This window comes from Eschrichtius robustus, chromosome 13 (genome assembly GCF_028021215.1).
Source record: "Eschrichtius robustus isolate mEscRob2 chromosome 13, mEscRob2.pri, whole genome shotgun sequence".
In the NCBI taxonomy this organism is placed as follows: Eukaryota; Metazoa; Chordata; class Mammalia; order Artiodactyla; family Eschrichtiidae; genus Eschrichtius; species Eschrichtius robustus.
This window is the reverse complement of record NC_090836.1, coordinates 48,022,830-48,046,734: the sequence shown is the minus strand read 5'-3', so window position 1 is coordinate 48,046,734 and position 23,905 is coordinate 48,022,830. Positions and strand designations below refer to the sequence as shown.

The 23,905-nt window shown below is 42.8% G+C and overlaps 1 protein-coding gene across 4 annotated transcripts in view; it reads right to left on the bottom strand.

The window, feature by feature from the left end:
• Positions 1-7,596: 7,596 nt before the first annotated feature.
• The window catches only part of OS9 (OS9 endoplasmic reticulum lectin), a 30,289-nt gene continuing 13,980 nt past the window's right edge, over positions 7,597-23,905 (bottom strand). The window contains exons 6-15 of one of the 4 annotated variants that reach the window (XM_068561726.1): positions 12,296-12,506; positions 12,081-12,185; positions 11,745-11,845; positions 11,492-11,543; positions 11,019-11,107; positions 10,511-10,786; positions 10,046-10,235; positions 8,950-9,114; positions 8,680-8,792; positions 7,597-8,382 (exon numbers count right to left, since the gene is read on the bottom strand). In XM_068561726.1, the coding sequence (XP_068417827.1) occupies positions 8,257-8,382; positions 8,680-8,792; positions 8,950-9,114; positions 10,046-10,235; positions 10,511-10,786; positions 11,019-11,107; positions 11,492-11,543; positions 11,745-11,845; positions 12,081-12,185; positions 12,296-12,506 (1,428 nt within the window). In that variant the 3' untranslated portion in view covers positions 7,597-8,256. The remainder of the gene's footprint in view (positions 8,383-8,679; positions 8,793-8,949; positions 9,115-10,045; positions 10,236-10,510; positions 10,787-11,018; positions 11,108-11,491; positions 11,544-11,744; positions 11,846-12,080; positions 12,186-12,295; positions 12,507-23,905) is intronic. The other 3 variants (XM_068561727.1, XM_068561728.1, XM_068561729.1) reach the window with 3 other exon arrangements.

The following is a 23,905-nucleotide window of genomic DNA, read 5'->3' as shown; positions in this document are numbered from 1 at the left end:
GGCCCAGCCCCGCCTCCCTCAGTCAACCCAGCCCTTGGGCCGTCTGTGTCAGTGGTTTCCGGTATTTTTTTTTCCTGGCTAAAATATTTTGCAAAGGACCAGGTAACTGGGGAGAGGAGAGGGGCGGGGGCAGGGGGGGAATACCCCCGCCTCATCTCCTCCAAGGCAGGTGGTGTGAATCTTCTTCAACAGCAATTAAAGAGGAAGTGATTTTGTCTAGGGGGTGAGCTGCTGGTCTGTTCTTGAAGAGTTGGGTCAGGGAATGGCCTTGGTCAAGGTGGGGAATTGGAGGTGGGAGAGGGCCAGGGAGGGTGCCTCCTGCTGGGGCTGGTGGCAGGGCAGTATCCAAGGGCGCGGAGGCAGTAGGTCGGATGCTCCATCATGTACAACAGTTCCAGGTTCACGTAGTGGAAGGAGACAGGCAGGTCAGGGCAACAGTGGGGACCCAGGGAGCAGAGGAGTCACTAACTCCCAAGATGACTCCTGTTTTGGGAGGGAGTTGGGGTGTGGAGCTTAGAGAAGAGGACAGGGGAGGGGGGCTGCTTGGAGGGGTGAGAAAATAGAGTAGCTTTGGTTAAGAGCAGGAACTTTGGAGTCAGATCTGAATTTGACACCAGTACCTCCACTTCATAGTTAGGTGATCTTGGGCAGGTAACCTTGGTGGCATCTGTTTATTTGTAATCTGAACAATATCTGTTCAGAGGGCACCTGGTAGGGGCTCCAGCATCAGTCCTGGAGGACTGCCCCAGGCCAGCCTACCCACTTTGAGCACCTGGTACCAAAAGTAGAGCTTTATTGTAGGGGTCCCTCTCCTGGCAGGGAGGGAAGGGATGGAAGGTCTCACAATCACAGATGTCCCTGGTGTCACAAACTCCATGTTCAGCTGAGGCAGACATTTGCTCACCCCCATGTCATGCACAGGACTGCAAGGACACAGCAGCCTGAGGCCAGCGCAGCCGCCAAGAGCTGCAGCATCTCGTGGTTCAGCACATAGCCAGTCCTGCTGTTCCTTGTGTGCAGCTGAAAGCGTTTGACCTGGTAGAGGGACCGGCGGGGGAGGGCGGTGGCGGGCGTCGGTGGGCCAGCAGCCTGTGCGGGCTGGGCAAAGCCACACACGTGTTGTCAGCTACCTTGACAAACCAGTCTGTGGCCCAGCGTCCTCCGGTAGGGTTGGTTCTGGCCCTCTGCACCCCTCATCCCCACGAGGGACCTTCAGTTGCAGGTGCACCACTGAGCTGGTTGCAGGAACAGGCCCAGATCTCACTCACATGGGAGGCCCGGGTTCTATAAGGCCCTAGGCTGGGTGACCACCTAGCACAGCACCCTGACCCAGGAAAAGGTGGATTCGGGGTTGCAGGTGCAGTAACAGGTGCAGATGCAGGCATGTGGTCTGGGAAGGCAAAACAAGAGGAAGAGAGGCAAGGAGCAAACAAGACTCAACTGGAAGACCCAGCCACCCTTCCCCTCTTTCATCAAAGACCCTGGACTCCCCCACTCCATCCCCACTTTCCTTCTTGGTGGCAAAAGCTCACTCCCTTCCTCAGAAGCTCAAGAGTGTGAGAGACTATGGGGAGGAAACAAGGACCCTGGAGAGAATGAAATGACCTCAGGGAACCACAGGCCAGCGGGAAGTTCCTTTCAGTTCCTACCAGAGAAAGGTGGTCAAGGTGTCAGCACCCCACATCAAATCCCCACACTAAGTACTCCACTGGCTCCTTTTTGTCATGGGCTGCATCTTGGCCTGTGGGAAATGTAAAGGGTGGTCATGGGTGGGGTGACAGAACACTGAGCCCTCCAGACTGTAGCAGAATAGGACTCTAGAAGGGGACTCCCTGGGAGCTGAAGGGGAGCTGCTGCCCCTTAACATCCACGCCATCTTCCCAGCTCCCCTTGGTGTCCTCACCTGGATTCCTGCTGCCATTCGCCATCCCCTCTTCCTCACCCCCTCCTGGTTACCATCTGCCAGACACCCTGCTCCCCTCCTCTTGTGTGCCTTAGCACGGCTGGGAGTTTTACCAGAAGCCAAAGGAAAGTAAAAAGGAATTTATTATTGAAAGTACAATGATTAAATCTAGCGAGGTCTCTAGAACTCTATTTTCTTTTTTATTTATTTATTTTTATTTTCCATTGAAGTACAGTCGATTTACAGTGTTGTGTTAGTTTCTGGTAAACAGCAAAGTGATTCAGTTACATATATATATATTCTTTTTTGTATTCTTTTCCATTATAGTTTATTACAGGATATTGAATATAGTTAGTTCCCTGTGCTATACAGTAGGACCTTGTTTATTTTATTTATAGTGGTTTGTGTCTGCTAATCCCAAACTCCTAATTTATCCCTCCCCCACCCACTTTCTCCTTTAACCATAAGTTTGTTTTCTATGTCTATGAGTCTGTTTCTGTTTTGTAAATAAGTTCATTTGTATCACATTTTAGATACATAAGTGACATCATATGATATTGGTCTTTCTCTTTCTGAGATATATATATACATATATATATATATATGTATATATCCCACATCTTCTTTATCCATCTATCTGTCGATGGACATTTAGGTTGCTTCCATGTCTTGGGTATTGTAAATAGTGCTGCAATGAACATTGGGGTACATGTATCTTTTGGAATTAGAGTTTTCTCTGGATATATGCTCAGGAGTGTGAATGCTGGATCACATGGCAACTCTATTTTTAGTTTTTAAGGAACCTCCATACTGTTTTCCATACTGGCTGCCCCAAGATACATTCCCACCAACAGTATAGAATGGTTGCCTTTTCTCCACACCCTCTCCAGCATTTATTATTTGTAGACTTGTTTTAATGATGACCATTCTGACCGGTGTGAGGTGATACCTTACTGTAGTTTTGATTTGCATTTCTCTAATAATTAGCAATGTTGAGCATCTTTTCATATGCCTATTGGCCATATGTATGTCTTCTTTGGAGAAATGTTTATTTAAGTCTTCTGCCCATTTTTTGATTTGGGTTTTTTTGTTGTTGTTGTTGTTATTGAGCTGTATGAGCTGTTTGTGTATTTTGGAAATTAAGCCCTTGTCAGTCGCCTCATTTGCAAATATTTTCTCCCAGTCCATAGGTTGTCTCTTCGTTTTGTTTATGGTTTCCTTTGCTGTGCAAAGTTTGATTAGGTCCTGTTTGTTTTACTTTTGCTTTTATTTCTATTGCCTTGGGAGAATAACCTAAGAAAACATTGCTATGGTTTATGTCAGAGAATGTTTTGCCTGTGTTCTCTTCTAGGAGTTTTATGGTGTAATGTCTTATATTTAAGTCTTTAAGACATTTTGAGTTTATTTTTGTGTATGGCATGAGGGAGTGTTCTAACTTCATTGATTTACATGTAGCTGTCCAGCTTTCCTAACACCACTTCTGAAGAGACTGTCTTTTCTCCATTGTATATTCTTGCCTCCTTTGTCAAAGATTAATTGACCATAGGTGTATGGGTTTATTTCTGGGCTCTCTGTTCTGTTCCATTGATGCATATGTCTGTTTTTGTGCCAGTACCATGCTGTTTTGATTACTGTAGCTTTGTAGTATTGTCTGAAGTCTGGTAGGTTTATGCCTCCGGATTTGTTCTTTTTCCTCAGGATTGCTTTGGCAACTCTCTTATGGTTCCATATACATTTTAGGATTATTTGTTTCAGTTCTGTGAAAAATGTCATGGGTAATTTGATAGGGATTGCATTAAATCTGTAGATTGCTTTGGTAGTATGGCCATTTTAACACTATTAATTCTTCCAATCCAAGAGCTTGAGCTATATTTCTATTTCTTTGAATCATCTTCACTTTCCTTTATCAATGTTTTATAGTGCTCAGCATGTAAGTCTTTCACCTTCTTGGTCAGGTTTATTCCTAAGTTTTTTTTTTTTTTGGATATGATTTTAAAAGGGATTGGTTTTTTACTTTCCCTTTCTGATATTTCATTGTTAGTGTAAAGAAATGCAACAGATTTCTGTATGTTAATCTTGTGTCCTACTACCTTGCTGAATTCGTTTATCAGTTCTAGTAGTTTTTGTATGGGGTCTTTAGAGTTTTCTATATATAGTATAATGTAATCTGCATAAATGAGTTTTACCTCTTTCCTTCTAATTTGGATACCTTTTATTTCTTTTCCTTGTCTGATTGCTGTGGCTAGGACCTCCAATACTATAGAAGTGGTGAGCGTGGGCATCCTTGTCTTCTTCCAGATTTTAGCAGGAAGGGTTTCAGCTTTTCACCATTGAGTATTATGTTGGCTGTGGATTTGTCATAAATGGCTTTTATTATGTTGAGATATGTTCCCTCTATACCTACTGTGGTAAGGGTTTTTATCATGAATGGATGTTGAATTTTATCAGATGCTTTTTCTGCATCTATTGAGATGATCATGTGGTTTTTGTCTTTTCTTTTGTTGATGTGGTGTTATCACATTGATTGTGTATGTTGAACCATCCTTGTGACCCTGGGATGAATCCAACTTGATTATGGTGCGTGATCTTTTTTATGTGTTGTTGGATTCGGTTTGCTAATACTTTGTTGAGAATTTTAGCTTATATGTTCATCAAAGATATTGGCCTGTAATTTTCTTTTTTTGTAGTGCCCTTGGTTTTGGTATCAGGGTGGTGGAGGCTTCATAGGATGACTTTGGGACTGTTCCCTCCTCTTCAATCTTTTGGAAGAGTTTGAGAAGGATCAGTATAAGTTCTTCTTGTGTATGTTTGGTAGAATTCCCCCAGTGAAGCCATCTGGTCATGGACTTTTGTTTGAAGGGGGTTGGTTTTGTTTTGCTTTGTTTTGTTTGTTTTGTTTTTTTAATTACAGATTCTGTTTCACTTAGGGATTGGTTTTTTCAAATTACCTATTTCTTTTTGATTCAGTTTTGGTGGATGTATGTTTCTAGAAATTTGTCCTTCCATCTAGGTTGTCCAATTTGTTGGTACATAATTGTTTATAGTATTCTTTTTTTTTTTTTTAATATTTATTTATTTATTTATTTAATTTTTGGCTGCATTGGGTCTTTGTTCCTGTGTGCAGGCTTTCTTTAGTTGCGGCGGGTGGGGGCTACTCTTCGTTGCAGTGCGTGGGCTTCTCATTGTGGTGGCTTCTCTTGCTGCAGAGCACGGGCTCTAGGCGCGTGGGCTTCAGTAGTTGTGCCACGTGGGCTTAGTAGCTGTGGCTCACGGGCTCTAGAGTGCAGGCTCAGGAGTTGTGGCACACGGGCTTTGTTGCTCCGTGGCATGTGGGATCTTCCCGGACCAGGGCTTGAACCCGTGTCCCCTGCCTTGGCAGGCGGATTCTTAACCACTGTGCCACCAGGGAAGCCCTATAGTATTCTTTTATGGTGTTTGTTTATTTCTTTTTTTTTTTTTATGAATTTATTTATTTATTTATTTATTTTTGGCTGTGTTGGGTCTTCGTTTCTGTGCGAGGGCTTTCTCCAGTTGCGGCGAGCAGGGGCCACTCTTCATCGCGGTGCGCGGGTCTCTCACTGTCGCGGCCTCTCCCGTTGCAGAGCACAGGCTCCAGACACACAGGCTCAGTAGTTGTGGCTCACGGGCTTAGTTGCTCCGCGGCATGTGGGATCTTCCCAGACCAGGGCTCGAACCCGTGTCCCCTGCATTGGCAGGCAGATTCTCAACCACTGTGCCACCAGGGAAGCCCAGTATTGGTTATTTCTCATCTTTCATTTCTTATTTTGTTTGGGTCCTCTCTGTTTTCTTCTTAGTGAGCCTGGCCAGAAGTTTGTCGATTTTGTTTACCCTTTCAAAGAACTAGCTCTTGGTTTTATTGACTTTTCCTATTGTTTTTTAAATTTCTATTTTATTTACTCTCTGATCTTTATTATTTCCTTCCTTCTGCTGACTTTAGGTTTTGTTTGTCTTTCTTTTTCTAATTCTTTTAGTGGTAGGTTAGGTTGATTATTTGAGATTTTTCTTATTTTTTGAGGAAGGCCTGTATAGTTGTGAACTTCCCTCTAAGGACTGCTTTTGCTGCACCCCATAGATTTTGTATGGTTGTGTCTTCACTGTCCTTTGTCTCAAGGTATTTTTAAATTTCCTCCTTGATTTCATCATTGACCCATTGGTTTTTTTAGTGGCATGTTGTTTAATCTCCATGTAATTGTTTTTTTCTTGTTTCTCTCTCTGTGGTTGATTTCTAGTTTTGTGCCATTGTAGTCAGAAAAGATACTTGAAATAATTTCTTTCCTCTTAAATTTGCTGAGGCTTATTTTGTGTTCTAGTATGTGGTCTATCCTAGAGAATGTTCCAAGTGCACTTAAAAAGAATGTGTATTGTTTTTTGTTTTTATTTTTATTTTTTGGATGTAGTGGCCTGAAGATATCAATTAAGTCTAACTGTAGAACTCCATTTTCTGATGATAAGATTCTACCCCTATCAAATCAAAGGTAACCCTCCTGCCCCAGCCTGTCCCCACTCTCCCATTCTAAATAGCTTCAGATCAGCTTTTGGTATTCCTTCTATGACTCTTGCCTCCAAGTACCATCATCTAGTCTCTTCAGAACTCATCAGCTGGTTTATTATGTTATTGAACACCTCCTGTGGGCCAGGTACTGTGCTAAGAGTACAACACACCCTCTATCTCATTCAATCCTCACAACCACCCGAGGCCAGTACAGTTATCCAGTTTACCCATGAGGATACAGCACCGGAAAAGTTAAAACAACTTGTTCAAGGCCCTACTAATAGTAAGTGGATGGGTGAGGATTTGAATCCAGCATTCTGACTGTAGCTGCACTTGAGACAGTGTCTTAGGTCCCTCCCCTCAAGAAACACAAATGGATCGGGGAAGCAGGGTTTCAGAAGCCTACCTATTTGCATTTTTAAATAAAACAATTTAAGCATAACTTGCACAATAAGTACAAGACCGCTTTCAGCAAGAAAAGGGTCAGCCTCATACAGCTTCCTTCAACAATTGAATCCTTCTTTCCACTTTTGGAGACGTGGGAGTTCCATGCCCTCTATCCCTTACCTCATGAGTCAGCGGAGTCTTCAGCAAAATGCTGCACACCTGAGAGATGCAGACAGAGCAAGAGGAGAAAGTGGGGGAAGCAGGGGACCTAGATTTGCACTTGGCAATGAGGAAGAGATGGAGACAGACACCTAACCAGGCCTGCCTACCACTGGCATACTAGGAAGCTGGCCTGTGTGGGCAGCAGCCCTCTCTCTGGGCATGGCCAAAGGTAGAGGTCTTTTCTGGGAAATGAAGTGGTATGGCTGGCAGGTATGGGGATGGAGTCTGCAGCACTGTAGGAGAGCTCGGCAGGAGGATCCCTGTGGTGGGGTAACTCTGTGTGTACCTTGTGGCTCTCGGGATATAAAGGGGGAGAAGAGAAGGAGCAGAAATGGACAGATGACGAAAAGAAGGGACACCAACACTGCAAGTGTTTCAGTCAGGGCCAGGCCAGCAGGCTTTGTTTCACCATCCTGGTCTCTTCCTGCATACTCCAGCCCCACTGCTACTGCCTGGACTGTGGAGCACAGAATGGGATCAGAGAGCATGCCCTCCATCCTGAGGAGAGCACCAAGTCTCCTCCCTACTGAGCCCCAAACCCACCTACCCCCTCCCAAAAGAAAACAAAAGATTGATGGTGTGATGGTCCAGTTCTTTATTTAGAAACCTGATTGTTCTAGAACATGGTGGGTGGATCTGCAGCCTACCCTTTTCATGGGATTGTGTCAGAGGTGGTGGGCAACTTTCTTCCCATTTTCTCAGCAACAGAGAGAAGGTGCTTCAACTCAGAAGCACAGATTGTAGGGAACAGTGTGGAAAGGGAAAGGGGCAGGACATCCCAAGCCAGTCTGGGGGAAGGGGGAAGGCGCCTCTGAACAGGAGTGGGGCAGGGGTGGGGCGTGCCTCTTGGGGCCTGCTGACCCGCCCCACTCTTCTTGCTCCCCCTGCTCTACTCCACTCAAAAGATCTCACAACACTCTAGGTAGGGAGGGGAAAGGAACCCACACGCTGGGAGACGACACGGGGGAAGCCGGGAGGAAAGGACGCGGGTATGTGGAGAAGCCCAGGAGAGCAAATCTCACAGGCCTGGGAGGTCTTGAGGGCGCTCTCAGCAGTAGCAGCAGCACTCAACCCGAGGCCCCTCTGCACCCCAGGAGGGCCTCGAAGTCCACAGCTCACAGCTCAGCTCTCCTCTGCTGTTTTGCCTTCAGGGCCCCGGGGGATCGGGGGGAAGGAGGCAGGGCCAGTCTAGGAAGACTCTGGACTCCTTGGCGAGCCAAAGGCGGTGGTATCAGAAGTCAAATTCATCCAGGTCCCCCATGCCCTCCCCGCCCCGAGAGCCCCACACCCGGCGGTAATTGCTCTCCAGCTCTTTCTGCCGCTGCCGCTCCTTCTGCGCCTCTTCAGCTCCCTGCACCTGGTGGGAGGGCACGGGGGTGAGCAGAGGCCGAGGGAGGCCCCGGGCGCTGGAGGATCCGGGAGGGCGGGCAAGCATGGGGGAGGCAGGAGCCAGCGCACACGGCTCGTGGGGCTCTTGCTGAGGGCCCGATGCCCAGAACCAACAGCCTCATCTTACGGATGAGGAAACTGAGGCTGAGCCAGCGGCGAGGCTGGGAGGTGCCTGGAGGATTCTCAACCACACCCTCAACACCTCAGCTGGTTGCGGGAGAGGGAAGGCTGGAGGTCCAGGACTCGCGGGCGGGGCGCCTCTCACCAAGATATTGAAGAAAATCTCCTTGAGGTTTTTCGTGTCCTCATCAGTCAGCCAGCGTGCATCCTCCTCAGTCCCTTCAGTCCCCGGTCGGACAATCTTGATCTCAATTTTGCCTGGAAAGGATCGGGACGGCTGGTGAATAGAGAGGAGGGGTGGGAGCTTCAGCGCAGGTCCTCTGCCCCCGGGCCCCCGGCCGAGGTTCCCAGCCCCTCCACTTCGGCAGCAAGCCCTTCCAACAGCTCTGAATCCAGCCCGCCCTCCAGGGCCCACCTTCGGCTGTGAGTCCCTCCCTCTCCAGCAGCTCTTTCACCAGCCCCTCGATTTGTTTCAGCTGTGGGTTTTCCCGTTTCATCTCGAGGACAGTCAGATCCTGATTGGGGCCTCCGTGACGGAGCTTGGTGACCCGGACCCGGACTCTGTGCTCAGGATCCTCCTCTTAGAGGGGGAGACACACAGGGAGACACAAAGCAGAGCCGTGACTCCAGGGTGAGGGGCTGTGGTGGTCGCCTCTCCGTAAGCCATCAGTTGGTTTCGGCAGTTATTCCATCTCGAACATGTATATTAGCCAGTGCTCAAAATAAATTAGTACCCATCACCCCACCCCACTGCAACCCATAAAGCTCCCTCCACCAACTTCAGTCTCCTTTCTTCCCTCCCGACCCGATAATTCTGCCCATCACCTACAGGAAAACGACTGTTTTCTGAAGCAAAAATCAGGCCACCTGGGCCTGCAAAGAAGTTTGTTTTAAGAAGCAGGTTGGAAAACTGGTTTGGCACCCCACAATGTCGGGACTCAAAAGACATTTCAGTGTTTATAATAGAGATAATGGGATGGAAGGTTTGAAACTAGGACATTCCATTTGGAATGCCTGGTCTCCACACCCATAGGCCCCGTGGAACGGACACAAGGGGTGCAAGAGGAAGGGAACTTCAAGTCTGTCCAGGCAGCTGGCTTATGAGCAGCAGGCCTGCCCCACTGACACCCTGATAGCTGGGGCCGCTCCCTGCGCAGTGCTAGCCATCGACAGGCAGCACCTGACACAGGCGTGCGGTCTTCCGCACACAGGCTCACATCATTCATTCGGTTAATATCTACTGATCACCCACGAGGTGCCGGCCAAAGTGCTAGGCACTGGATGTACAGGAGCAAGCCGGAAAACAGTCATGCAAGCAAGCCAGAGGCCCTGTGGCCTACTGAAAGCTGCTTCCCAAAAGGACGACTAGGAGGTAACCAGGCAAAGGGATAGAGGTGTTGGGAAGAAGGCAAGCGTGAGAACAGTATCCCAGAAAGAGAGAGACAGTGAGCATTCTCAGAAGGGATCAAGATGATGGACCTGGCTCTTCCTTCCTGTCTGATAGTTCTCACCTGCTGGTTGGGGGGATGGGGGACGCTTTTGGGGGACAACCCTCCTTTTCTGGTGCTTCTTCATCAGCTCTGGAGCCTGTTTTTCCTCCAGCCTTTTGATGAGTTTGTTGAGGGTGGATGTCAGGGCCAGCATAGCCCGATCACGCTCCGACTCCTTCTTCAGCCCGTCTGGGTCCAGCTCTTTCTCTGTCTGGGAGGCCCAACGTGGGGGTGGACAGTCAAGGGTCTGCAGTGTGAGGGGCAGTCCATGCTCCACGGAGGAACAGTATCTCAGTCTCATCCTTCTCTCTGACCCCTTCCCCACCATCCCCCCTTTTAATTAAGTAAGCAACTAGCGGTTCAGGGCGCCAGGTCATATGTCCCAGGCAGGCGAGGTGCTGCCCCTGTTCTCCTCCGGTCCCTGGGCCTGGCCCGCCCACAGGCGCTGGCAGCTGCGGCAGCAGCAGGCGGAAGAGTGGAGCTCACCTCCTGGATGATGCTCTCCAGCTCCCGCTCCATGCCAGCCTTCACCTCCGCACGGAGCCGGTCTCGGTCTGACGGGAGCAGTATCCCTTCCAGTTCCTTCTCAAATTCTCCCAGCAGCTGCCTTTCATCCTCATCATCTTCTTCATCCTCATCGTCCTCCTCTTCTTCCACCTCGTTCTGATGTTCTGGATCACCCTTTTCCTTCACCTCCGGTCCCCTGGGAGGGACTTCTGCAGCACTGTCTCCAGGCTGCTCTTGGCCTGCCTTTGGCTTCCCCTGGGTGGGGATCGGGAGAAAGAGGGAGATGGTAGATGGCTGGGGTTTCTGTAGACGCGTGGGGGGCAGACAAACAGGGATGTGGTAGCGGGGGACTCAGGAGGAGTAAAGGAAGTTGAGGCAGCTCTTTGGGGCCCAGGTCAGGCCCAGGTCAGGCCCAGGTCAGGGGTGGTTTTCCGAATGCTCCCAGCAGGGAGGCAGGTTCCACCCCTCCCTGGAGCAGGGCCCATACCTTTCTTGTTCCACCCTTCAGCTCCTCTATCAATCGAATCAAGTCTGCAGGACTCCGAATCACTTTGACCTGCACGTTGTTCTGAAAATCTGTGATGAAAGAATAGGAATGGACCCACCGTGTCTTAAATTAATTCTGTTTTTACTTCCTAAGGAGAGGAGTTGAGGAGGCCAAGGAAGGACATGGTCCCTGCCTGCAGAGCTACCTGTCCAGTCTGAGAGATAGGGCCCAACATACCGCTCCAGAGAGCGCTCACGTGGCCTAAGGGGGCCTCACAGGCGAGAGAGAGGAGGACGCTAACAAGCTGCCGAGTCCCCTGGTCTTCCACGCGCCCCCATAAAAAGGAATCTGCTGCTGGCCTGGCTGCCCGACCTCCCTCCCAGTGCTCTAGCTCTACCCCTACCCCCCACCTGCTCCCTGCAGAACCTGAGAATACATTCAAGCGGTAAAGGAGACGTGGAGGGTTCACTCACCATCGTGGGAGCCTGGCGCTGGATCCGTTGCCTCAAGGTTTGGTTCCTGCTCCTGATGAGAAGGAAAGGGCAGAGTCAAGTACGCAGGCTTATGCATGCCAACCATACTCTTAAAGCAATGACTCTGGGTAAATCCTTGCATCCCTAGGTAAATGGAGGTCATCTCATCATAATGACCTCAGCTTGAGTGGCCCTCCAGCCCAAAGCCCAGGTTCAGCTTCATCAGAGAAACGGCTAGGAAGCTGGCTCTCACCTCAGCCTGTGCCTCCCCCCTCTCTGGCGCCTGTTCCTCTGGCTTGTGAAGCATCTTCCAGAAATCTGATTCCTTACCGTCATCCTTGGCTAGGCTTGCGCCTGGAATACAGAGAACAAGGGAGAACCTGAAAGGACGGGAGAAACAGAAGGGAGCAAATAGCATGGGGTTCGTTCTCCTCTATTACTAAGGGATTAGGGCCCGTAGTACTTTTTCACCCACTCCAACAGTCAGGACTGTTAAGGACAAGACACCCCTGGGTGTACAGGACAGTAACACTGGAGAACGGAAGAAATGGGAGACATGTTTCATGGAACAGGTGACACAAGGGCCTACCTGCTTTCTTTTGGGGCATCACCCCAGGCTTGGTCTCACTCCATATTTGAGGGTCCAGGTCTTGCCGGCCCTCTGTGGCTTTGTCTCCGTACTGCTGTGAGTCTACTGAAAGACAGCGTGTAGGCAGGACAGGGACACATTCCTCTCGGCTCCTCAGTACTTCATCTTCTGCGTGTCCCTCCCCATGTCTCTCCTTCCTCGTTTTAATTACTCACCAGCTTGCCTCTGAATGTAGGCCATGTACTCCTCAGGCTGCAGGGCAGGGTGACAGAGAATGGCCTGGGGAGCAGCACTGGGTGGGGGCCGGAGGAGAGGGTGAGGGCAGAGCCGAGGAGTCCGAATGGTCAGCACGTAAGAGCAGGACAAGGGCTCATCCACTCGATCAATGTAGTCCCCAGAAATACCAGCGCCCTCGTCACAGAGGAACTGCCAGGACAGAGAGGGTGAGTAAATAGTAATTACCACCAACAATTAACCGTTAGTTCTTAGAGCAGCTGTCTTCTATTAAGCACTTATAGTTTGTCAGGCACCGTGCATACATTGTGCATATGGCACTTTACATGCATTGGCTCATTTAATTATCACAGAAACCCAGTAAGGGAGGTATTAGTATCTCAACTCTGTGGTTCAAGAAACTTAGGTTTGAGGTGGTTGAGGGACTTGTCCAGGCTGACCAGCTGGTAAGTGGTAAAAAATAGGAACTGAACTTGGGCAGCTTAACAGTAGGTAACCAGCTGATTTGTTTCACGTTATTGCTTTATATAAATACAGTATGTACATACTTTTACATATTTGATATATATTTTCATATGTATTTGAAATCTGTATATTCTTTGTGTGTGTGTGTGTATGATTTTAAAAAAACTTCAACCAGTTCTAAGGTCCTTGTATTATTCAGAAAGAGAACAAAGATATCAATTAATGTTAGCCTTTGATAAATTTAGCATACACCACTGTAATTTCTAAAGTAACTATTAAAAGTAGAAGAGAGGCCCCACTTCTGAATAGCAGCATGAGGAGCTCTGCAGACCCACTCCTTAGTGAAATTCCATTACCGGTGAACATTTTTTTAAAACTCACATTTAAAATCTCTGGAAATTTTCCTAAGGACATACAACAAATTAAAAAACATCTATTCAAGAAAATCTGCTACATCTTGGACAGTGAAAGTGTGTAGTACTTGGGCCATGACCTGCTCCCTCCCTCTCTTCCCCCAACCGCCACTTCACAGCTCACTTAGACAGATGCTCCACTCCAGGTGAGTGTGGTCCAAAAAACGGGGCTTCCTATCCCCTCAGCATCCAGCCAAGGGATACGGTATTTCACCAGAGGGGCAGGCCACCAATATTTCTCAGTCCTCTCTAGTTCTGAGTTGCAGAGAATAAATTCCTGCTGCATGTGGTCAAGAGATTGAGGACTCCCTTCCTCCACCCAGCCCCACTCATAGGACAGAGGCTCTACCTCAGGTGCAGCAGGACAAGAATATTGGGCCTTGATCCCACCACAGATCACTAAAAGGGCAGAGGTTTCACAACAGAGATGCAAACTGAGAAGACCAGAGGCTATTACCCCTGCCCAGGAGTGTCACTCTGACAGAACTGGATCACTGTTCCTGACACCAGCTCCGGAGCAGGGGCTTAAGAGATTCTGCCCAGGGGAGAGGCAATCCATAAGAACAGAGAGCTCCAAAGCTCTTTCCAAAGGAACTGACTTCATGTGAAACAGAGTATGGGGAAGTTTAAGCCTAAGGGCACATTCAAAAAAATGAAAAATTTGATGGCAAGCACTAAAGAAGCTGGTAGCATCAAAAACAACCCCTGTAAAGGGGCCCAAATTTAATTGGATCAGACTGTGGACCAACTTATGCCCCACATGTAACAAACTACAGAGCAATCAGCTGGCAATTAGTGGGTAAGAACAGCTGGGTATGATACCAGCAGAGGCAGACAGGGTAACAGTCAAAGTGAGCCCTGCTGAAACCACTGTCATCTCGTGTGACTGTGTGCATGTCCGAGGCTGTGCCCTCAGAGAAATGACATCAGAGGCTTCATATTGTAGGAGAAGTAGACTTCATTAAAATAGCCCAGCCAAGTCACTAAAGAAATAAACAAGCAAACAACCAAAACAAGTCTTGTGGTGGAGGGCAAGAATCAGTATTCAGACTTGCTTCAATATAATACCAAAAATGTCCGGTTTTCAACAAAAAATTATGAGATATGCAAAGAAACAGTTCAGTGTGATGCATACACAGGAAAAAAGCAGGCAACAGAAAATGCCTGTGAGAGGGCACAGATGTTAGATTTCACAGAGAAACATTTTTTTTAACATCTTTATTGGAGTATAATTGCTTTACAATGGTGTGTTAGTTTCTGCTTTATAATAGAGAAACATTTTAAAGTAGTCATTATAAATATGTTCAAGGAGCTAAGAACTTAAATCATACAAAGTATGTTCTCCTATAATTCAAAAAGATACACGCACCCCTATGTTAACAGCAGCACTGTTTACAATAGCCAAGACATGGAAACAACTTAAATGTCCATCAACGGATGAATAGGATGGATGAATGGATAAAGATGATGTAGTACACATGTACAATGGAATACTACTCAGCTGTAAAAAAGGATGAAATAATGCCATTTGCAGCAACATGGATGGACCTAGAGATGACCATATTAAGTGAAGTCAGAAAGAGAAAGACAAATACATTATGATATCACATATGAATCTAAAATATTATGCAAATGAACTTATCTATGAAACAGAAATAGACTCACAGACATAAAGAACAGACTTGTGATTGCCAGTGGGGAGGGGAGGTGGAGGAGGGAAGGATTGGGAGTTTGGGATTAGCAGATGCAAACTATTATATATAGACTGGATAAACAACAAGGTCCTACTGTATAGGAAACTATATTCAATATCCTGTGATAAACCACAATGGAAAAGAATTATGAAAAAGAATGTATATATAACTGAATCACTGTGCTGTACAGCAGAAATTAACACAACATTGTAAATCCAGTATACTTCAATGAAATAAATTAAAAAAGGAAAGCAGGGGCAAAGTATGTTCTCTGACCACAATGGAATGATATTAGAAATCAATAATATAAAGGGATTTGGGGGAATTCATAAATATGTGGAAATTAAACAATATACTCCTAAGTAGCCAATGGCTCAAAGAAGAAATCACAAGAAAATTAGAAAATACTAAGATGAGTGAAAACACAATGAAGACACAATATATCAAAACTTATGGAATGCAGCTAAAGCAGTGCTTAGAAGGAAATTTTTACCTGTAAAATATAAAAAAGAAGAAAGATATCAAACCCATAACCTGAAAAAGAAAAGCAAACTAAACCCAGAGCAAGCAGGGGGAAGGAAATAATACGGATTAGAACAGAAATGAAAGAAATAGAGAACAGAAAAGCAATAGAGAAAATAAAATAAAAGTTGATTTTTGAAAAGATAAATAAAAGTGACAAAACTTTAACTAGACTGACCAAGAAAAAAAGAGAAGACTCAAATTAGTACAGTTGAGAATGAAAGAAGGAACATTACTACCAACCTTACAGATATAAAAAGGATTGTAAAGGAATATGATGATCACCTATATGCCAACAAATCAGATAACTCAGATGAAATGGACAAATTTTTAGAAAGACACAAACTACCAAAACTGACTCAAGAAGAAATAGACAATCTGAATAGACCAGTAACAAGTAAAGAGATTAAGTTAGTAATTTAAAAACTAGCTACATAGAAAAGCTTGGGTCAGATGGGTCTACTGATGAATTCTATCAAACATTTAAAAAATAAAAATACCAATCGGTCTCAAACTCTTCAAAAAATAGAAGAGGGAAGAATACTTCCCAACTCATTCTATGACACAAGTATTACCCTGAAACCAAATCTAGATAAAGATATCACAAAAAAGGAAACCACAGGCCAAAATCTCTCACAATTATAAACCCCCAAATCCTCAACTAGTTAAATGAATTCCACAACATATAAAAAGGATTACACACCATGGCCAAGTGGGATTTATTCCAGGAGTACAGGGTTGGGTTAACATTTTTTAAATCAATTAATTTAACTAATACATCCTATCAATAGAATAAAGGACAAAAATCACATGATCATCTCAATGGATACAGAAAAAGCATTTGACAAAATTCAATATCTCTTCATGATCAAAATATTCAACAAACAAGGAAAAGGGGAACTTCATCGATCTGATAAAAGGCATCTATAGGACTTCCCTGGTGGCACAGTGGTTAAGAATCCGCCTGCCAATGCAGGGGACACGGGTTTAATCCCTGGTCCGGGAAGATCTCACATGCCGCGGAGCACCTAAGCCCATGCGCCACAACTACTGAGCCTGCACTCTAGAGCCCACGAGCCACAACTACTGAAGCCTGTGCGCTCTAGGGCCCATGTGCTGCAACTACTGAGCCCGTGTGCTGCAGCTACTGAAGCCCGTGCGCCTAGAGCCCGTGCTCTGCAACAAGAGAAGCCACCACAATAAGCCCGCACACCTCAACAAAGAGTAGCCCCTGCTCGCTGCAACTAGAGAAAGCCCGCACACAGCAATGAAGACCCAATGCAGCCAAAAAAAAAAAAAAAAAAAGTAGCCATTTAAAAAAAAAAAAAGGCATCTATGAAAAATCCACAGCTAACACTATACTTAACGGTAAAAAAACTGAATCGTTTCCCCCTGAGATCAGGAACAAGAGAAGGATGTCTGCTCATGCCACTTCTATTCAACATCATACTGGAGGTTCTGACTAGGGCAATTAGGCAAGAAAATGAAATAAAAGGCATCTAGATTAGAAAAACTAAAACTATCTTTATTTACAAGATGACCTGATCTTGCATATAGAAAATCCTAAGGAATCTACTAGAGAAAAAAAGAAACCATTACAATAAATGAGTTCAGTAGGCTACAGGATATAGGAATCAACTGTATTTCTATACACCTGCAATGAACAATCCAAAAATAAAATTAATAACTACATTTGCAATAGCATCAAAAAGAAGTAATTGGGAATAAATGTAGCAAAATAAGTGTAGAACTATTATTCTGAAAACTACAAAACACTAAATCAACTATACTTAACACTTTTGTTTTTCCTGCCACGTGGCTTGCAGGATCTTAGTTCCCCGACCAGGGATCAAACCCATGCCCCCAGCACTGGAAGCACAGAGTCAACCACTGGACCACCAGGGAACTCCCTAAATCAACTATACTTCAATTTTTAAAAAATTTTAAAAAATAATAATATAAAAACAATACGACTTCCCTGGTGGCGCAGTGGTTAAGAATCCGCCTGCCAATGCAGGGGACATGTGTTCCATCCCTGGTTGGGGAAGATTCCCACATGCCCCAGAGCAACTAAGCCTGTGTGCCACAACTACTGAAGCCCGCATGCCCTAGAGCCCCTGTGCTGCAACTACTGAGCCTGTGTGCTGCAACTACTGAAGCCCACGTGCCTAGAGCCCATGCTCTGCAACAAGAGAAGCCACCACAATGAGAAGCCCGTGCACCACAACGAAGACCTAACACAGCCAAAACAAAAAAACAAAAAAAACCCAATAGCTAACTATTCTTTAACACCCACTATGTCCCAGGAAAAAAACAAAACAAAACAAAAAAACTTCCAAAACTACAAAACATTGCTGAAAGAAATTAAAGACAAACAGAACGACATCCAAGTTCACAGATTACAAGACTTAATTTTGTTAAGATGACAATACTCCCCAAATTGATCTTCAGATTCAATGCAATCTCCATCAAAATTTCAAACACGTTCTTTGCAGAAATTAACAAACTGTTCCTAAAATTCATATGAAAATTCTAGGAACTCCACATAGCCAAAACAATCTTGAAAAAAAAAAACAGGATTGGATTTCGAATTATACTTATGGATTTCAAAACTTGCTACAAAGCTACAATAATCAAGACATTGTGGTACTGACATAAGTATAAATATATAGACCAAGAAAACAGAATTGAGAGTCTAGAAATTAATTTTCACTGTTATCATCATTTGATTTTCAACAGTATTACCCAGATGATTCAGTGGGAATTGTCTTTTCAACAAATGATGCTAGGTCAACTGGATATCTACAAGCAAAAGAGTGAAGTTAGACTCCTACTTCCTACCATATACAAAAAATTAAATCCAACTGGATCAAAGACCTACATGTAAAACTATAAAACTCTTAGAAAGAAACATAGGTGTAAGTCTTCCTGGCAATGGTTTGTTGGATACAACATCAAAAGCACAAGTAACAACAACAACAAAAAACAGATAAATTGGAATCCATCAAAATTAAAGGCCTTTGTGTTGCAAAGGACACCATCAAGAATGTGAACTGGCAACCCAAAGAATGGGAGAAAATATTTGCAAATCATGTATCTGAGAAGGGACTTGTACCCAGAATATATAAAGAGATTTTACAACTCAATAATAAAACGACACTGCAATTTTTAAATGGGCAAAAGATCTGAATAGATATTTCTCCAAAGAAGATAGACAAATTGCTAATAAGCCCATGAAAAGATGCTCCACATCGTTAACCATCAGGGAAATGCAAATCAAAACCACAATGAGATGCCGTTTCATACTTACTAGGAAGGCTATAGGCAAAAAGATGAAAAAAAGTGTTGATGGGGATGTGGAGAAACTGAAACCCTCATACACCACTCGTGGGATCATAAAATGATGCTACTGCTTTGGAAACAGTCTGGCAGTTTCTCGAAACGTTAAACATAGAATTACCATATGATCCAGCAATTCTACTCCTTGGTATGTACCAAAAGAAATGAGAACATATGTCCACGCAAAAACCTGTTCACATATGTTAAAAGCAGCATTGTTCATAATAGCCAAAAAGTGCAAACAACCCAAGTGTTCATCAGCTGATGAATGGATAAATAGAAGGTGGAATATTATTCGGCAATAAAATGTAATGAAGTGCTCGTACATGCTACGCACAGATGACCCTTGAAAACACGGTAAATGAAAGAAGCCAGACACAAAAGGTCACACGTTGCATAATTCCATCTATATGAAATGCCCAGAATAAGCAAATCTATAGAGTGAAAGATTCGAGGTTGTCTAGAGGGGAGGATGGGGTTTGGAGCAGAGGTGGAATGGAAAGTAACTGCTAAAGGGTAGTGGATTTCTTTTAGGGTGATGACAGTGTTCTAAAATTGATTGTGGTGATGGTTGTACAACTCTGAATATACGAAAAACCACTGAATTGCACACTGAATTGTGTGGCATGTGAGTTATATCTCGATAAAGATGTTATTTAAAAAAATAAAGAGCATAACTTCCCACTGAGATGAGAGAAAAAGTGGCATAATTAAGACAAGATAAAACAAACCAAAAGCAAGAAAGGAGAGAAGAAGAAAGTGGAACAGAAGAAAGCATAAAATAAAACGTTAGACATTAAGTCCAGATATATACACACACACATATATAAATGGTTAAAAATGTTTAAAAATACAAGTATATGCTATTTAGAGACACATTTAAAACATAAGAATATAGAAGAGATAAAAGCAAAAGGATGAAAAAAATAAGTAAACATAACTCAGTGAAAGCTGTTACAGCTATATTATTATCACACAAGAGACTTTAAGTAAAAAAATTACTAAGATAAAGAAGGTCAATTCATAATGTTAAAATGTTCAATTTATGAGGAAGATAATTTAAATTGTGTGTAATTCTTTATCTTCCTTATTGTCTCTCTCTCCCAACTAGAGCAGTCATTTCTGTCTGTTGTGTTCTCTGAAATATCGCTAGCAACTAGAACAGTGCCTGGCACAAAGAAGCACTTAATAAACATTTGTTGAATAAATTAATACATAGCCCCAAGATACAAAAAGCAACAGCTGACAGAATAATGATGAATAAATTGAAAGAATAATAAGGAATAACACACAAATCCATAATTATAGTGGGAGACAAAGCAGTAAGGATACAAAAGATTTGAACAATCATGACCTAAAAGACATACAGAAAACACTGTGCCTAACAGTAGAGGACACGTTCTTTTCAAGCACAAAGAACCATTCACAGAAATTGACATATACTGGCCCATACAAGTCTCAACAAACTGAAACTTATATGGTCCAGGACTTGTATTTGAGGACTCAAATTAAATGGTACCACCATGAAAATCTATATAATTATGAGATATATAAGATAATCAGGGAAATGAAATTATTGAATATTTGGTGATAAGAAATTACGGTTAATTTTTTAGTGTGATATGGTATTGTGGTTATATTTTTAAAAGAGCTCTAGTCTTTTAGGGATAATACAGAAATATTTATGGATGAAATGATATGATGTCTGTAATTTGTTTCCAAATAACCTGGGAGTGGAGGTGCAGTGCAGGGAGGTGGGCAAGGGGATAGATGAAATGAGACTGGCCATATTGGCTCAAGCCAGACGATACACAGGTGGGTCACTGGACAATTATCTCTGATTCTATGTTTTAAATTTTCCATAACAAAAATTTTAAAAAGACAATCTTTAAATATATATAACCTGCACCCAGCAATTACACTTTCAAGATACAGTTACACATATACATATGTATAATGGAATAATCTTTTGTAATGACAAAAAGTAGGGGGGAAACTATTTTAATCAGTACAGTAATGGTGACAAAATGATAGAATAATCACACAATGGAACATTATGCAAATGTGAAAACAATAAAGTTCTAGATGCACTGCCATTGAAAGATCTCTAAGAATTATTGTCAAGATATACAAAAACAAGGTGCAGAACGTGTGTTTAATATACTGTGTATTGTGTGTAAAAAAAGGGAACAGGAAATAAGAATCTCTAGTCATAATTGCTTTTAAACACACAAAGAAAGGCTGGAAGGACAAAGAATAATCTAAGCAGGGTTACTTGGGGGGTGGGGGTGGGGGGAGGGCACAATGGGAAATGAGCAGGTGGGAGGGAAGTTTGGGAGGGAAATTTTTCACTGCACACCTCTTTATAGTTTCTGGGTTTTGAGTCATGGGAAAGTATTATCCATTTGAAAATTAGATAAAGAAACTTAAAATAGGCTTAGAAAACTGTGACACATACCTAAAGTAGTACTTGGAGAGAAATTTATAAGAGGCACATTATAAAAGAGGAAAAGCTGGAAATGAACTAAGTATTCATTTCAAGAAGTTAGAAAAAAACAGCAAATTAAAGCTGAAAAAAGTAGAAGGAAGGAAAATAAAGATTAGCGTGGAAATAAATACAATGGAAAACAAATACGATACAGAAGCTCAACATAGCCAAAATTAGTTCTCTGAAAAGTCTACTAAAACTGACCAGCCTCTCGAGAAACTGACCAGTAACAAAAGAGCAAGGCAAAAATAACCCATGAACAAGGAAAAGAGGAACCTAATTACAGATGCTACAGAAATTAGAAAGATAATAGAAGGATATCATGAACAACTTTATACCAATAAATCTGAAAAATGAGACAAACTAGATAAATTCCTAAAAAATATAACTTACTAAAACTGACCCAACTAGATATAGAAAACTTTGAATATTCCTAAAACTACTAAATCAAATGAATCATAACTTTATGATTTCCACAAATCATAAAGGTTTTCCATTAATCTTTCCACAAAGAAAACCTAGACCAAGATGATTTTCCAGGTGAATTCTAGCAAACATTTAAGGAATAAAAAATTGGAATCTTACACACCCTTCAGAGTATAGAAAAAGTGAACATTTTTCAACTTATTTTCTGAGGCTAGCATAACCTTGTCACTAAAGCATGATAAGGACAGTACTAGAAGGAAAAATTACAGGTCAATATCTCTCAAGAGATACACTATACAAGATCCTTTAAAACATCACAAACTGAGCCCAACAAGATATAAAAGGATAGTCAAAGGTAATACATATGACTGAATTGGGTTCATCTCAGGAAAGCAAAATTGGTTTAACATTAGAAAAGCAATAAATAACTTAATGTCAAATCACAGATACAGAGAATAAACTAGTGGTTACCAGTGGGGAGATGAAGAGGGGGGCAATATAGGGATAGAGGATTAAGAGGTACAAACTATAATGTATAAAATAAACTACAAGGATATACTGTATAACATGGGGAATACAGCCAATATTTTATAATACCTATAAATGGAGTATAACCTTTAAAAATTGTGAATCACCATATTGTACACCTGTAATTTATATAATATAATCAACTACTATACTTCAATTTTTAAAAATGTTTTAATAAAATAAGAGCAAAAAAACTTTCTGAGTGTATAAAAAGAAGCTAACAATGGTTACCTTTTTATGGGGATGGGAAGAGACTGATGAGGGGAAAGGTGTGTTGAGGCTTTTCTCTATATACTTTGTAAAGCATTTCTACATTGGAGCTATGAAAATTTACTACCTATTCAAAAATTAAATATAAAATTTTTTAAGTGTGAAAAAAATCCAAGAAGTTAGAAAGAGAACAGAATAAACTTAAAAGAAGAAGGAAGAAATAATAAAGATAAAATAATGAAGATGTTAATGAAATAGTAATTGGACAATAGAGAGGATAAACAAAGTCAAAAGGTAGCTCTTGGACTAACAGACAAATCTCTGGCAAGACAGAGCAACAAAAAGAGAAAAGGCAAAGTCAATATTAGGAATTAAAAAGGGGGTATATCTACAAAAACAGATTTTAAATAAAAATAAAACACTAATTTTATGCTAATACATTTGAAAATTTAGGAATGAAATAACAGCCTAAGAAATTATAATTTATTAATGCTTCATGACATAGTAAACCTAAAAAATTTTATTATCATTAAGTAAATTAAAACAGTAGTAAAAACCATGCCCACAATATACCAATATTGTGGTGAATTGTGGGGATGAGGCAGTTTTACAGAGTTCTCCCAAACCTTTAAAGAACAGATGAATTCCTATCTTAGCAAACTATTTCAGAGAACAGAGAAGGAGGGAAGCTTCTCAAGGCGCTTATGAAGCTAATATTACCTGATACCAAAAGAAGGTAAACACAATACAAAAAAAGAAAATTATAGACCAATTCACACATGAAAATAGCTGTAAAAATCATGTATTAGGAGACTGAACATAGCAATGTGTTAAGAATATTTCATGACAATGGATTATCCTAGAAATGCAAGGGTAAAAAACCTTAGAAAATGAATTACTTTAATTTACCATATCAAAAAACAGGTGAAAAACCATAGGACCCTCTGAATAGATACAGAAAAACATGTGTTAAAATTCCACAGCTTTGCATCATGAAAATATTCAGCAAATTAGGAATAGAATGGATCTTCATTCACCTGATAAAGAGTGTCTACAAAAAGCCTACAGGAAAATATGTTAATAGTGTAACTTCAGGGCTTCCCTGGTGGCACAGTGGTTGAGAATCTGCCTGCCAATGCAGGGGACACGGGTTCGAGCCCTGGTCTGGGAAGATCCCACATGCCGCGGAGCAACTAGGCCCGTGAGCCACAATTACTGAGCCTGCGCGTCTGGAGCCTGTGCTCCGCAACAAGAGAGGCCGCGATAATGAGAGGCCCGCGCACCGCAATGAAGAGTGGCCCCACTTGCCACAACTAGAGAAAGCCCTCGCACAGAAACGAAGACCCAACACAGCCATAAATAAATAAATAAATAAATAACCCCCCCCCAAAAAAGATCCTCTATTAAAAAAAAAAAAAAAAAAAAAAAAAAACGAAGACCCAGCACAGCCAAAAATAAATAAATAAATAAATTAATTAATTTTTTTTAAAAAAAGTGTAACTTCAG